This window comes from Podarcis cretensis (genome assembly GCF_951804945.1).
Source record: "Podarcis cretensis genome assembly, chromosome: 14".
Taxonomy (NCBI): domain Eukaryota; kingdom Metazoa; phylum Chordata; class Lepidosauria; order Squamata; family Lacertidae; genus Podarcis; species Podarcis cretensis.
In genome coordinates, this window is record NC_137183.1 from 10,451,401 (window position 1) to 10,467,822 (window position 16,422).

Here is a 16,422-nt window from a genome sequence, read left to right on the forward strand (position 1 = left end):
GGCCACAGTTACATCCTCCAACAATAGACCCCTGTTCGTCGTGGCCGGGTGGTCTTCGTAGACCACCTCGCCTATGCGCAAGGCACCAAAGAATGCGAAGGAAAATGCTGCGGAGAATAACCTGGCTTCATATCTGGACCAACAGATGGCCCTTAGCTTCCTGCGGATTTGCGTGAGTATGTCAAATGTTATGGGCCTTCTACTGTCCTGGCCATGAGGTCTGGACCTGTGCCAGCCCTCAAGCATTTTCCGCACGACAAAATGTGCACAGGGATCAACGGAGAACAGGGCTTTTGAGAAGAAGGATATCGCTGCTGAATGGATATTGAGGGTTTTGGGGGCCCGGCCTAGATCTCGCAGGTGGACCATATACTCTATGACCTCCGACTTGGAGGGTGGCCTGCCTGGCTTAAACCGCTCCTGCGTCCGAATGTACCTGAAAATCCGACTGCAGGGCCATGCTATCCTGCCACAGTGATATACCGTTGAAACCGTCTAAGAATTGCAACCAAACCTGTAGGTCTGCCTTTACCGCCTTAAAGAGGCGTACCCTATGATGTGGGGACCGTAAACCCGCGGACAGCTTTGCTAGCCGGCTGCAAAAGGGGCGACCGGGGGAAACCACTCGGCATGCGAAGTTGAGGTGACCCAGGAGGGATTGAATTTGTCTCAGGGTGACCTTCTTTAAAGGCAGCATCTGCCCAATAAGTTCTCTTAGGGCAACCAACTTCTCGGCCAGTAGGCGCGAAGTTTGGGCCAGCGTGTCCAGTTCTATACCCAGGTAAGTCATGGTAGTGACCGGGCCCTCAGTCTTCTCGTTTGCTAAAGGGACCCCCAGCTCCTTGGCTAAGGCCTCGAAAGCCTGAAGCAGGGTCTTGCAATCATCCGCGTTACACGCCACCAAAATAAAATCATCCAAGTAATGCCCCACCCCTTCGGCGCCAGTTTTAAATTTCAGGGCCCATTCCAGGAAGGTGCTGAAAGCCTCGAAAGTGGCACATGCAATCGAACACCCCATAGGCATCGTCTTGTCGATGAAGTAAGCTCCCTGGAATTTAAAACCAAGCCAACGATAGTCATCTGGGTGAACTGGGAGAAGGCGAAATGCAGACTCAGTGTCGCATTTTGCCATAAAGGCGCCCTTACCAAATTTCCGTACCAGCTTCACAGCTTGATCGAAAGATGCATACTTCACCGTGCACATTTCTTGGGGAATGGCGTCATTAACTGAGGCTCCCTTGGGGTAAGAGAGGTTATGTATCATTCGAAATTCCCCGGGTGTCTTCTTTGGGACAATACCGAGCGGTGAAATATGCAGCTCATCGATAGGAGGTATTGTGAAGGGGCCGGCCACCCTACCAGCTGCAATCTCTTTCTGGATCTTTTTTATGGCAATATCAGGTCTCTCTAGAACTGATTTCTGGTTAGGGGGGCAACCGGCATTGGGGGTGAAAGCAACTGGGATCCTAAACCCCTGGGAAAACCCTTCACCTAGAAGACGGGCAGCTTGCCTATTTGGGTAAAGATTCAACAGTGCTCTCAGGGGCTGCAATTTTATCGGAGAGTGCGCTAGGCCAAGGGACAAATTAGTATCGAGACCCAGATGGCCCTTGGGCGGGTCCTGAAGGTCCAGCGGGGGCACCTCGGTTACCCTGGTTGAGGTGACCCCTGCCACCACGAAAGGGCTGTTGCTTCCCTTTGTAGCAGTTGATGGCAGGGTGGCTGCCTAAGCACTTATCACATTCGTGCAGGTACTTACACGCAGTGCGTTGACAGGTACCCTTATTGAAATCCCAGCACTGTCTCCGGCGTTTAGCCTCCACCTTACCAGATTTCGGCTGATCAAGGGTTTTCTTTTCGATGTTGGGCCCCACATGTTCCATCCAGTAGTTATTGTCCCTTTGGTCCCAGCGCGTTGAAGACAACAGCGAGGCATTCCTCCGAAAGTCCTCATCATACGAGATGGCAGCCTCATCTCCAGCCAGTTCCCGCACCCTCCTGACGTGCGCCAGGTAAGACGCGAGGTGCATGCCCCGTTTAGGATAGCACCCCGACACTACCGCCATAAAAACCTGGTAGCCGTTTAGCCAGTTCTCAAGTTCGCTCAACCCGGGGGGTCCTGTATCTTTTCTTACCGTAGTATCTCCTTTTCTCCCCCTTACCCTTAATTTGAGCTGGGGGTAGCAACGAAAACATATCTATGAAGTCACCATTTAATATCTTATCCCTCTTCCTCTTAGAGAGGTGGTTCCCTAAGATAAAGTCGGTGGCGGAGTTAGTTGACTTTAACGTCCTCAACTAGGGCCCCATCCTTCCAGTCAAGGGTACCATTGAAGGTTTTTCGGTGTGAATTAGCCCTCCTTTCGTGAACCCACAGGGGAGCTCCTGTGTCCTCCCCTTCCCCCCAATACGTCTCCATCGGAGCATCGCTATCCCCATCGGAAGAAGAAGTACCTGTCTCTTCCTCGGAGTCTGATGTATCCCTCCTCCTGCTCTTCTTGGAACGATGCTTCTTCTTCGCCTTCCGCTTCCCGTTACGTGATCCGCCGTCCCGTGGGGCTGGGTCAATGGCGGCCGGGACTGCCTGATGAGGGGACAGCTCCTCATCCGATGTTGACCCATCTGAAAAGCTCTGCTGCGCTGGGTTGTCCTGAAAAACACTAGGAACATCGGTTACCTCTTGTCGTGGCACTGCAGGCAAGGCCACTGACGGCCTGGCCTTCTGTGTATTAGCCTTAGGTTTTTGAGCGGTCGCCTTACCCTTCTGAGCACCCGACTTAGCTTTTTGTGCACGCGCAGTCTGCAGGCGTGTCCGAGGCCTGTTGGTGGCCTGCTGATCCGTGATAGCTGCACTTGTGGAGGGACCAGCCTGACCCTGCTGGCTGGGGGGGGGTGTGTGTCAGGTATACAGTCCTGTGACACTTCCACTATGTTCGGTGAGGGGGTAATAGGCGTCCTGCACTGTGCGTAAAAGGATTGAAGCGCGGAAAAAAGTTGCGCCAGTGCCTGAGGGTTGCAAGGACCCGTTGGCACCAAGACATTACCAGGGTGTGGTGCTTGGGGGTTGCCGTTGCCTTCCATGTTAAAATAAAATCGGCGTGTGGGCGCGGGTCAGCTTATGCGTATATACCGACTACCCAGCGGTTTAAGAAAGCACCTCTATTTATTTATTTTCTATTCTGTTTTATTTATTTATTATTATTATTATTATTTATTATTATTATTTATTTTATTTTATTTTATTTTATTTTATTTTATTTTTATTATTTTTGAATTTTTTTAATTTTTTTTAAAGATTTTCTTTTCTTTTCTTCTTCTTTTTTTTTACTTATAATCTACTATTAATTAAATTATTTATCTATTTGTTTCTTACCTAGATATCCTTATCTATTTATTTAATTATCAGCAAATGGATCAAGCTTTAATTATAACACGCCTATTCAAAACTGCAGCAATATCCTCAATTGTATAGGGAAGCCAGCTGGCAAAGCGTAAAGGCTGGCTAGGGCAATAAAGGAATTTGCAAACTCAAAAGTCACTGATGTAAAAGGAATAAAAGGACAAGGGGAGAAGTCCTAGGTGCAGCCGATTGCGTCTGCAAAGAGCGGTATATCAAGTGAATATCTATTAGGCTCTCGACATCGCCAGCTGGTACCAGCGGTCCGATAAAATAATCCAAGGAATAAAAGGCTAATTAAACTGCAAGGGTGGAAAATGAAGAAAAGTAGCAACCAAACAACATTCAATCATACAGAGACTCCTCCGGGAAGGTACACAAGGTAGAAAGATTTAAAGGGAAGCGTTGAAATTCTTACTGTGCCCCACTGACTAGATATGCCTCACTTAAAATGGCCGCCGCTGACGCCACGTGGTACGCCCAAAATGGCGGCCGGCCAAGTCGTTGACAAGGCAGCCAAAATGCCGTGAGGATGCCCCAGGTACCTCCCACCCTATGTTCAGAAAAGAATGAAGGGGACGAAGAGGGGAGGCAAAAGAACGCACCGGCGCCTAAAGCTCAGCGCCCGCTCACTCCCCCGAAGCTCCCCCCGATGCTCCCCCCGCGCCCGCCTGGAGAAACCTCCCGTGAGCGCTGCAGCAGCTCACGCTCGTAGATCCTTCCAGGAAGCCTTCGGCGGAGCGCGGCCGGCTCAGCTGTTAAATCCAGCAAACGTGGCTCTCGGAGGCGACGTGAGGACGCGAGCGGCGGCAGCTCCAAGGCTCGGAAGTAAAGCGGTGGCGGAATTACCCGATTAGCAAGATAGCAGCGCAAGCCTCGACCACCCCAAGAAGTTATCCGCGGGCAGGAGCGCCACCAAGCACTGCACCAACAAAGCAGCTGAGGCCACGAGGTTAAGGAGCAAGAAGCGACAAGGAAAGCAGCAGCGCAAAAGAGCGATCCAAACCGCGACTGCTGCAAAGGAAAAATGGGCGAGCCCAGGGCTGCCCCGACCTTAAGTGGCCTCTGGACGGCCCCGCCCCTGCTGCCAGCCGATTGGCTGGCGCTGCGGGGGATGCAAATTAAGGGGAATCCCTGCTTCCCGCGAGGCTGGGGCCAGCCCCGCGGGAGTGTGGGCTGGGTCGTTAGCCCGCAACCCCACCCCCTCCTGAAGTTCGGTAGTGGCATTCTTGATCTCTTTAACTAGCAAAGCTTGAAATTGAAATTTTATGGCTTTAGCTGAAATGCTATAAGGAGTTAAGCTTAAATAAGTATATTAATTTTAATGGAAATAAGATTAAAAATATGTTAAGACATTTATATGATAGAAAATAGAGAAAGATGGAAAGGAATTGCTGAAACAATTAATGGAAGTGGAATACAAAGAGGGAGGTGAGAGGAGGTCAATGATACAAGGGAATGAAAGATAGAATATGGAAAAGGTATGATATATGTTTTTAAATTGTTTTTGTTTTGTTTGGTTTAGTTTATTGTGTTAGTTTAATGTGTTAAGGTTGTGTTTTGCATTGTTTATGTATTGTATTGTTTTTACTCTTTTTTGTTCTTTTTTTTCTTTTGTCTTCTTTCTTCCTTTTCTTTTTTGTAAGCTCTAAAAGTAATAAATATTATTTTTTAAAAAATGAAATTGAAATATTGGACATTATGCATACAAGTATTTGCTCTGCCGCTGAACTTTAGCTCTTCCCCATGATCTTAGAAAAAGAAAGATAACGCCATCTTAATACCCATGAATGACTTTAACAAAATGCTGGGTACTTCACACAGACCATGCTCAAAGCATGGAAAACAGAAATAGGCAAACTATCCCCAACCTCATCCCCACTAATCCCCCTGGCGTACCACCCATTATTCCATCACGCAGCACAAAACCTCCAGATAAAAACCTGGCAAACCAAAGGCTTATATCATCTAATAGACTTCTATAAAAATAACAAACCTTTGTCAACACAAGAAATACAAGACAAACTAGAAGACACCCAAATGCCCTGGTTAACACAACACCAACTACATGCACTCTTAAACAACCCAACAGTAAAATCAGCAGCAACTAGGCCCCTGACAACCTTCGAAAACCTCCTCTTAACAACAAAGGGACACGGTAAAGGGATGGTATCCGCATTATACAAAATACTACTCCAAAATCCCACAAACTCCCTAGACACAATCAAAAAAACAATGGGAGGATGACATAGGCTATGAGATTAACCCCACTCAATGGACCAGAATGTGGTCTAAAACCGCCTTTAAATCCATTTCAACAAAAAGAAAAGAACTCGCTCTGAAAATCACCTACAGGTGGTACCTAACACCAAGAAAACTAGCGCTATTTGCCTAGGAACCTCACCAAAATGCTGGAGAGGGTGCACCTCCACAGGCACATACCTCCACATGTGGTGGGAATGTCCCCAAATCCAACTATGCTTGACAACAACCATACGAGAAATATGTAAAATAACCAAGCAAGTATTAGAAATCACCCCAGAATTGGCCCTACTAAACACCTTCCAAGACAACAATGCTCAGCAGCCAGAAACAACATAACCAGACACTGGAGAGACCTGTCAGGAGTAAGCATGGACCAATGGTACCAAATAGTATGGGAAACAACCTTACTAGAAAAATTAACCAATAAACTGAAACTGACATGGGGACAAATAGAAGAAGACGCCTTCACCCCGGTATGGCTCCCCTTTATCACACACATCCCAACAAGACAATGAGAAAAATCCACCAACAGCATACAAATCAATATGGCTAACCTGATCCAAAACACCCACCCACCCCACTCACACATGAAAACAAAGATCACCACAGCCAACCACAAATGAACAGCCACACCCTAAGCCAACACCAACCTTTCTCACCACCAAAGGAACACAAGTGAACAGCAGAGAACCTGCACAAGCGATGCTGATAAAAAACCCCACATACATTAAGTAAAATAGAAACATCACCACCCGACTCCACCCCCACTCATCTCACCCCCTCCACCTCTTTTCCCCTATTCTTTCTAATGTCTCAACAAATGAAACCGATTTGTGTAAAAAAAAAAAAAAAAGGTTACATGGGGGGAAAATATGAGAGCCATTGCCCATACCTTTGAAAATCAAGAAAATCTTTAATAAAAATACATTTAAAAATAAAAACAAAGTACTGGGTACTTAGTAAGGGAAAGACTCTACATAATAGTACTTTTGTTTTTATTTTTTTAAAGGGGTTCGTTGCTAAGTACAAAAGTGAAAAATAATATCTAGGGCTTGCAGTTACATTTCTAGTTGACTTTGGTTAAACCACATTTCAAAAAAGCCAACTGACAAACTGCCACAGAAAATCTTTTACATCTCTCCATCCTCTGCCCAGCTTCAGCGATCTATTGCTATATATACATATGCAGGTATCTGGTCTATACAAACAAACAAACAAACAAACAAACTTCTAATCAAATAATCCTACCTACTCTCCAGCTAGAAATGGGACAGAAATTCAATAACATTTAAGGGAAATTTATCAAATTATGATTTTGTGAAGCAATATGAGAACCGGAACACTGCCGTCCTTCCAAATTTGCACTTTTCCGAATTTTGTTTGAAAATAAGGTGTACTTTGTGATCTGAAAATATGGCGTGAAAATTATGTAGAAAAGTGTGTGTTGGAAGAAATTGACCTGAAAATGCTGAAGAGTTTTCATGAGAGCTAAAAAAACAAAACAAAAAACAAATTGCTGCAGTAGTGTGGAGAACTGAATTAAAGATTTTAAAAAATGAGAGAACCAGAACTGACAGATCCTTCCAATTGGACAGTCTCGCAGTCAACAGTGGCTATTAACTCTCTTGAATATTCTTCGCAGAATGATTGCGCTCCTGGATCATATGACTTGGTGCTTGAACCTTGGACTGTGATTAATAAGATACCCAGTGATGCGGTACAGTGATCTCTAAACCTGCTTGGCATTTTTCCACCTCTTCTAGGTGCGGACACTTTTTGTCAGTGGCCTTCCTGTGGACATCAAGCCCAGAGAGCTTTACCTGCTTTTCCGGCCATTCAAGGTAAATAGCAGCACACACACCCCAACAAGCAATTGTGTCCTTAGTCTATTGATATGGCAGCCTTGTGTCCTGTTGGCTATAGAGAAGAATCATAAAGTTTGTTCAAGGTTACCAGGGAGCAGGTCTGAGCATGTATTCAACCCCAGATTCACCACCACCCCTCCAACTCACAACCTCCAAAAGTCATAGAATTGGAAGGAGCCTCAGAGGTCAACCAGTCCAACTCTGATGCAGGAAATACTTCTTGAGCATCCCTGACCAGCTAACCAACCACCTTTCCGGATGGATGGGCCAATGGTCTGATCCAGTGTAGGAACCTCCCTTTGTTAAGTGTGTAGCTGCCATTAGTAACTAATGGGATTAATATTTAGGGATGGCAACATGTCGGGATGCAGGTAGAATGTCCTCTGTCCAGCATTTGTCAGTTAGCTGGCTTTTAGTGGCAGGGTTAGGAAAGGGTTCTGCTTGAACCCTTGAAGGAACCGTTGCCAGTCAGACAGTGTAAAGGTAAAGGGGACCTTGACTATTAGGTCCAGTCGTGGCCGACTCTGGGGTTGCGGCGCTCATCTCGCTTTATTGGCCAAGGGAGCCGGCGTGCAGCTTCTGGGTCATGTGGCCAGCATGATTAAACCGCTTCTGGCGAACCAGAGCAGCGCACAGAAACGCCGTTTACCTTCCCACCGGAGCAGTATCTATTTATCTACTTGCACTTGGACGTGTTTTCGAACTGCTAGGTTGGCAGTTCACGGGGATTCGAACTGCCGACCTGATCGGCAAGTCCTAGGCTCTGTGGTTTAACCCACAGCGCCACCCGCGTCCCTAGTCAGACATATAGCAATGACTTGACTCCATATAAAGCAGTTTCATAGGGTGGAAGGGCATATATAGTCCATTTGTGGTGGGGATGGTGATGACAGGGCGAAAGTGTTTCTAACATAGTAACTACGTCTTACTGTTAACTCGCTTTTCAGGGCTGCAGAAGTATATCTGGCACTTTGTTTAAGGGTGCTGGCCTGGCCTTGCATCCTTTTCTTTCCCTTTTAAGGAATCCAATAACTAACTTGCTGGCTTCTCTCTTCTCAGGGTTATGAAGGATCGCTGATCAAGCTAACATCAAAACAGGTAATGCCTCCCTCAGTCCTCATTCTGGCAGCTTCCCAGTTCTGCCCTTAACCACTTAAACTGTGGATCAGATTCCCTAATTAGGAAGGGGGGGTGCAACCCTAGGATTACAGTAAAGGGATGAGCAATAGCACACACTCAAATATAGCTGGGGCTGCTTTTATCTAAAGCCCCTGTCTGAAGGCTGTTCAGCTCTAACTGTGCTGCATGGACTGGCTGACACTTTCTGATGGTCTGCATATTGCATGTTTTGTGTGTGCTCCTGTACATAGTTTCCCTTTCCCTACAAAAGTGCAGTGTCTTTCCCTAGACATTGCTTTATTGTACAGATATGGAAACTATGGCTGGAGTCAGGGTATTGCCGGACTCCAGGCTCTCATCAGCCCCAGGGATGATGGAGTCCAGCCCAATGATCTGGAGTGTGCCACGGCTCCCCATCTCTGCTGTTCTAGCTAACAAAAACACCCACATCTGCCAACACGGCAAAGCAGCAAACCTTATCTTAAGGCATCCTTTGTGCTGCTGAATACCCTGTCGGATGCACCCAAAGCTGCAACAGAAGCTAGTCTGCCTCCAGTGCAATGAACAAGCTGGGCTCTGGCCTCAGCAACAGCAGGTTCTTCACATCTCCCATCCCTTGAAATGGAAGCTTGGTAGCAGTGGCGTAGCGTGGGGGGTGCAGGGGGGGCCGGGTGCAACATCGGGGGGGGGGGCGCTCCCGCCTCCGGAGTCGCCAAAGAGCCTCGGGCGCAGGCTGTAGCAGAGCCCCATGTCTCGCGGAACTGGCGAGCTGTGTGCGCGTCCGGGCTGAAGGCGTCCGGCAGGCAGCGGCTCTCAGCGCTCGCCGCGGTCTCTGCGTGTGAGGGCCGCGGAGGGCGCACCAGGCAGCCCCTCCTCACAGCCCCGCCGCCGCCGCTGCAGCTGCTGGGCCATGTTGCATTTTCCTTGCCTCTCTGCCCTCCTCCGGGCAAGCGGCGTTGTTTGGGCGGCAGCACCAGCGGCAACTCGCCTCAGATCACCTGACACGGACCCGCCGCCGCTGCTGTGGCTACCTTACCGTAAATACCCCAGCCCAGGCAGCAGCAAGAAGAAGCTGGCAGCGGCGGCAGGTTAGGGGTTAGGGGCGCAAATTGCTTGCCTTGCCCCGGGTTAGGGGGCTCAAATTACTTGCCTTGCCCCGGGTGCTGACCACCCACACTACGCCGCTGCTTGGTAAGCTAAAAGGCATAGAAGAACTTCCTGGGGCACCAGGTCCCTTGCCAGGCTGTCTGTTTGGAGCTACCAGCTCTGTGAAGGGCACATGGAATGGAATGGAATGGAATGGAATGGAATGGAATGGAATGGAATGGAATGGAAAGGAAACCACCGCCACAAGCTGTATTCAGCAGTGTGGCTAGATCAGTTAGTTCCAAGCACATAGCATGCACATGTTTTTTAAATCATGTGTTCTTTTCCCTAGCCGGTTGGCTTTGTTACCTTCGACAGCCGGTCTGGTGCGGAAGCTGCAAAGAATGCATTGAATGTGAGTATTGATGACCATGCAGTTCAGGTACTTGCACATCCCAACAGCCAGAATGACTTGGGCTCAGCATGCAATTCCATCCCGTCTCATATCCGGTAACTTCATTGAAAGGAAGTGCTGTAGATCTCCAGCTACTTGGGACTCATACCAATAACTATTATAACACATACTTGCAAACTTTGCAAGTTCTCCTTACCACGTGGTAGAATGATGCTCAAAGCAAGCTAATCTGGAGTTGGAGCACTTCAGGGCATTAGTGAGCTGTGTGGGTTAACTGTGTGTTGCACCAGTTAAGCCCAGATGACATGGCTGCCATGTGTTTTCTGCCCTTCAAGGCAGGACCGGCCCAAGACATTTTGGCACCTGAGGCAGACCCCCAAATGGTGCCCCCTCCCCTCTGCGAGGGAAGAAGGTGTGTGAGGGGATATCTACATTGGGAACAAGGGGGCGAAAGAAGGATCGACATCGGGATCTGCTGTGTCTGTGAATCCTACCACCTGAGGCAGTTGCCCCACCTTGCCTCATGGGTGGGCCGGCCCTGCTTCAAGGGAAAACCTAGGAATCTGTGGCATCTGTTGGGATGCATGGAAAGGTCTTCTTTTCCTGGCTCTCACCTGTAAGCTATTTAATGCAGGAATAGCTTTCACTGTGGGGTGGAGTCACAGCAATAGCCTCCCAAGAGCAGAGTTGCTTCTGCTTGCCAGGAGGGAGAGGGGACAGGCTTGCATCCTCATAGTCCCAACTTCACTGCCACTTTGTCCTGGTGATGACTGTTGCCACAAGGCTGTTGCTGTGGCGCTCTCCCCAACCCCAACAGGCAAGCAGCTGCCGATGAAATGAGCTGGGAGCACAGCTGGCAAGGACCAAACATACACAACCACTCATATGGACCGCAAAGGCCAATTGATGCTCTGTTGTGTGTGCTTCTTGCCAGGAACCTTCAAAAACTCTTGCCGGAAGTCTGAAACAGTAGGCTCTGTTCCTGCTACCAATACTGCTACATACATGGACCCAGCCTGATCCCTGGGAAAGGCACACAGACAACGTCTCCTTCCCAAGCTTTTGCATTGACAAGAAAGCACATTTTCTGTATTGGCCTTGCACATTTTATGTACCGCTCTTCAGCCAAATTGTGTTCCAGCATGGTTTCCAAGAAGATTGACTGCATGACTGTTATTCCATTCTGTTCTTTCTCTCTTCTGCCACTGCAGGGCATCCGCTTTGACCCGGAGAACCCCCAGACGTTGCGGTTAGAGTTTGCTAAGGCCAACACCAAGATGGCAAAAAGCAAGCTGATGGCCACACCGAATCCCACCAACCTCCACCCTGCCCTGGGAGCGCACTTCATTGCACGGGACCCTTGTGAGGAATATTGTGGAGCAGGGGGAGGGGTGCGGGCCTGCACTGGGGGGTTTGGTGCCCTAGATCAGCCTTTCCTAACCATGGGTCACCACATGTTGTGGAGCTACAACTCCTGTTGGCCCCAGCCAGCATGGCCCCAGTGGTCTGGGATGATGGGAATCGTAGTCCAACATTATCCGAGTGGTTGGGAAAGGCTGCTTTAGATGACGGCGCAGGCTGCCATTTCCTGCTTTTGCTGAGGGTTTCCTCACACATGGTAGCAAATGTCTTCCCCAAGTGAACACTGATGGGGTCAGCTGTAGTTCCTTTGGGAAGCAAAACTTTTGTATTAATTGATAGTCTGTATGCAAGAAAGAGGTGTTGAAGGGACTTAAAATGCAAGGAGATTAAAATCAATGTATGCCATGGTATGAATGTGGCAGCTATGCCTATTCATAACTCTTTTGTTTTTACTGTGTGTTTAAACCTGTGTGAAGCAACCCTTAGCAAAACACCTACATCTGCTGCACATGGAGGGGAGAGTATCTGAAAGAACTGGAGCCCAACCTCCTGGTGCGGCTGGGCCCAACTCCCATTAGCCCCACCCAATATGACCAGTGATGAGAGTTGGAGTGCAGAAGCACCTGGAGGCAAACAGGCCAGGGGACGGGATGGGACGGCTGCCCTAGATTCATCCCCCATCTCGTGAGTGTGGAATAGGAGACACCTGTGTGTGCGCACCTCTGTGAGATGCTTGAGCAGGGCTGCTTGGATGGATGGATGGATGGATGGATGCCACTGGGTGGAAGCCCTTTGGTCCTGAGCTGGGGTTATGAGATGTGGTTCAGATGTGTGTATTTGCATCTTACCTTGCTGCTCTTTCCGCCAGAGGTGCTGCTGCCCCTACACAACCCAGCCTGTTTGGTTTATTTCCTTCTCTCTCTCCATCCATGTCTTGAGTGATGTGCTGTTGCTCCCTCATGTCTAGATGACCTGACTGGAGCAACCCTGATCCCAGCATCTCCAGAGGCATGGGCTCCCTACCCACTCTACACCACGGAGTTAACCCCTGCCATCCCACATGCTGCTTTCACATACCCAGCTGCTGCCGCTGCTGCTGCACTTCATGCTCAGGTGAGTCCATAATGCCACCCCCCCTTTTTTTTTTGATGAGCAGGAATCTGTCTCCTTCCCCCTCCAGCTCCAACAGAATAGCCTGCACCTTGGTCCTGTCATTGCAACTGCAGGGAAATGCAGGACCCAGAGCCTGGTTGGGGTTTGATAAGGTTACTAAATTGTCATTCCCCTCCGCTGCTCACCCAGACAATACTGGCTTGCTTGGGGAATCAGCGGAGAGGATCCAAGTACCAGGAGAGCACAATTCAGTGACAGAGGAGCTGTCTCAAAGGAAAAGTTATCCCTTAAAGAATCCAGTACCCTAAGCCCTTCAGCTGCTAGTAGTCTACAAGAGTGGCAGATCTGCATTAAAATAGGTGGTGTAGTCCCTCTCAGTGCAGTGGTAGGGAAGGGGAAGAGGACTTGTGTTGGTCTGATATGTAGAGTTCAGGAAAAGGACCTGGCCTAGAATTAGAAAGCATTGAAGTGAAGAAGATGAGATGCAGATAGAAACACTGAAAGGACTGGGAAGTGCTTTGCTGTGTTGCTGTACTGCTGGAGGCTGTCCCAATAAGGACTACATAGTGCAGAGAGCCAAAGCCCTCTGTCTTTGGCCAAGCTAATGGCTTGCACTCGATTGAATTAGTATAGCCTCTTTTATAAAGGGGAAATAGATGTCAACCTTTTGGCTCTACAGTCTCCTGATGCTCTTGCATTGCCTCCCATAGAATAGCATAGCATCCTGGCTCTTTTCTCCCTCCATAAGGGATCCCAAAGTCGAGGAGAGTTCTAGAATGCATTGCTTTACACAGGCCCAATCCCCTCCATGTGACTCTTAATGTGCTTGCGCCTCCCTAGTGTGCAACTCTTTCTGTGTGTGTGATCCTTCTACACCAAGTGTGTCAAATTTATGGTCTCTAATATAATAAATGCATTTGACTACATGGTATGGCTTCTGCAGGCAGTGTGTTCAAAAGTTGAGTGCCTCCTGCCTGGGAGAATACTGTTCCTGTTGCAGGATATCAGCCGGGGACAGTGCTGGATGTGACGCTTTGCTGCTCCTGCAAAAGGGGGAGCTCGTAACAGTGGTGTTTCCCCCTCACCCCTCCTGTCCACTTGGGTAGATCATTTCCCTGGAATGAACCCAGCAACTCGTCCTTTGAAATGAATGAATGTGTTACTCATAAAGCTTTTATAGAGTTAAACATTACTTCGCCCCTCCTTACTAAACAACTGTCAGCGCAGCATTCCGCCCAATACGTGAGGCTGGAAGCCTGGTGTGTGAATGTTAAGGATGGGAGAAGTTTGCTGACAGGTGTTGGAAGGAAGCCTAACCAGGAGATATTTGCCAAGCCCTTCTGCCTATGTGGTTAAAGCAGCCACATGAGGTGTTTTGTTGCAGTTCCACGTAACACAACAAGGGTGAATAGTCTCCCCAAAGTGGCGCATCTTTGGCGGGGACAATAAAGACCCTATCTCTTAAATGCTTGCTCCCATCTCTGGCAGCTTATGGGGCATTTTTCTAACAACTGTATCATCATCTTCCTTTGTCACAAGTCAAATCCCAGGCAGCCAGGAATCTTATAGTGAATGATGAGATGTTGTTGCAAGACTACGGGCTTATCCGCACTTATCTGTGTCCGAGCACTCTATTTTTTTCGCCCTGGAGCTTCCCTCACAAAAAGCCACTTTTTAGCACTCAATTGGAGCAAATGTCAATTTGGGTTTTTCACGGAGTGCTGTTTGCTCCAGTTGAGCTTTAAAGAGCAGGTTTTTTTGCAGGGGAAGCACCAGAGGAAAAAAGCAGGGCACTCAGACATGGAGCTTTAACACACTGACCATGCCTGGAACAAGTGGAGGAAAGTAAAATGCAGATAAGCCCCATCTAGACATCAGATTGATCCACTTTCTGCTGCCGCTAAGGACAAACACAGCCAATTCGGAAAGAATTTGCCCTCGCTCTGAACACATGCACCCTTCCAGTGCAATCGCCAAGGAAGCACTTGTGAGTCCCCCCCATTCCATTGCTTTCAGCTCAACCCTAATCAGAATTGCTCCTGGGCTGTGAGAAAGAGTTATGCAGAGAAGCTACTTGTAGAAAGGTGCATGAAAAGTGGGCAACTGCCAATGACTACAGACTTGCTGGAGTGTCTCCAGTACCAATGTTTCCCTCTACTAAAACACACCACTTTATTTCTGGGGTGGGAAACCTGTGTCCACATCCCCACAGGTGGTTGTGCTGCAAGTCAAGTCATCCCTGAACATTTGCCTTGCTGGCTGGGGCTGATGGGAGTTTGAGTTCAGTAACTTCCGGCAGGCCACAGGTTCTCCACCCTCTCCTTAGCTGAATGAACTAACAAATGACAATGCAAGAAATCTTCCTCTGTAGCCCTTCTTGCAGCCCAAGAAGAGAAGAGGCATCTCTAGATGGGTTGTTCCAGTGGTTTGAAGAGCGATGACTACGGATTCTGTGTTTGCTCCCAAATGCTGATTCCCTCCCACCCTCTTCCCCGTCCCACCAAATCTCCTGGCAGGACCTACAGGTTGTCATGATCAGTGGCAGCTGCCAGCAAAATGCCTCTTGCCCCCTCCCCCCCAAGGGGCTCCCACAGCGGCCAACTGGTGGTTGAAATGATCCCTCCTTTGATGTCTTCAGTGACCTGCCGCCAGGATGCCTACGTAGGCCAGCCCTGAAGCTCAAGGCTGGCTCTGGAGGTGTGGGACACCATAGTCCTGGCTTGCCCCTGCTAGAGTGGAGTGGCTGTACAACAGCTTCATTCCTAGAAGCCTTTAAGGATGGTGGGTCCCGTCTCTGGAAAAAGGCTGGTAAGGTAACATCATCTCTCTGCCATTTTGGGCACAACGGGGTTTTCCGCAAGCTTCTTTTTTATTATTTTTCTGCCCCATCTCTTCCTTGGCAACCCAGTGCATGGGCCTCCACGCTATCCACCCACCAAAAGCCCAGGCAGGATGAAATGCCAGGTATTTCTCTAACCCACCTATTGCCAACTTGGCACACATGACATGGCACCACAGCATGGCACCCCTTGTGTTGAAAGTGGCCCCACTGAGCAGGGATGGATTGGTCCTGCCTGTGGGAGGGGAGGAGCCTCAGCGGGTGGCAATCCTGCCACATGGTGCTGTCGAGCGGGGGGGGGGGGCGGGGGCTCCCTGCCACCTTTTTTCACTCACCACAGTCACGTGGTGGGAGGGGGGTTGGGATTGTAGTCGTAGCAACAGCACACACGGATTTAATTTCCCCCGCACAGCCAACTGGTGCACACACACACACATCAGTCACGCTATGGACTCTGTCAAGGAAGGGATGACCCATCCTTGACAAGAGACCAGAATATCCTTCTTCACACTCTTTCCAAATGTAAAAAATCCTGATTTCCTTTAATATAATTTTGTTCTTTTACTCCTTCACTCCAGTCTGATACGGTTGCTGCCTGTGTCATAGAACTTCATAGGAAAGGGGTGAGGAAGATGTTGGAGAGGGTGGAAGTAGGATTGGACAAATCTGTTAATTGTGGTTTCTCCTGTTTTTCCAGGCTTAAATTTGGGTTCACATTTCCACCAGTGTGATTTTTTTTTTAAAGGGAATTTATCCTAATATATACATTTTTAATGCAATTTTGCATAATGCACGTCTTGAAAACCACTTCCCCTAATAAAAATGCATTTTTGTTCATATGTTTTCAGATACATGCACTCTTGTGCACATTTTACCCCGTTTTGTACTTATTGCTTAGCTGAGGAGTTGAATTGCAGACTTCGGAGAATAAGTTTTGAAGCATAGCTGAATTTCAGTTCCC

General features: G+C 48.5%; 1 protein-coding gene across 4 annotated transcripts in view; it reads left to right on the forward strand.

Moving 5' to 3' along the window:
- Positions 1-16,422, forward strand: part of RBPMS2 (RNA binding protein, mRNA processing factor 2) — a 61,242-nt gene that overhangs the window by 39,111 nt on the left and 5,709 nt on the right. Inside the window, exons 2-7 of one of the 4 annotated variants that reach the window (XR_013833064.1) lie at positions 7,426-7,503; positions 8,587-8,625; positions 10,085-10,147; positions 11,359-11,509; positions 12,477-12,622; positions 15,261-15,435. Coding sequence is in view for 2 of the 4 variants with exons in the window: in XM_079953507.1 (XP_079809633.1) it covers positions 7,426-7,503; positions 8,587-8,625; positions 10,085-10,147; positions 11,359-11,509; positions 12,477-12,622; positions 15,139-15,234 (573 nt within the window). In the remaining 2 variants the exon portion in view is untranslated. Of the gene's footprint in view, positions 1-7,425; positions 7,504-8,586; positions 8,626-10,084; positions 10,148-11,358; positions 11,510-12,476; positions 12,623-15,138; positions 15,436-16,422 lie in introns of those variants that run through there. The other 3 variants (XR_013833065.1, XM_079953507.1, XM_079953508.1) reach the window with 3 other exon arrangements.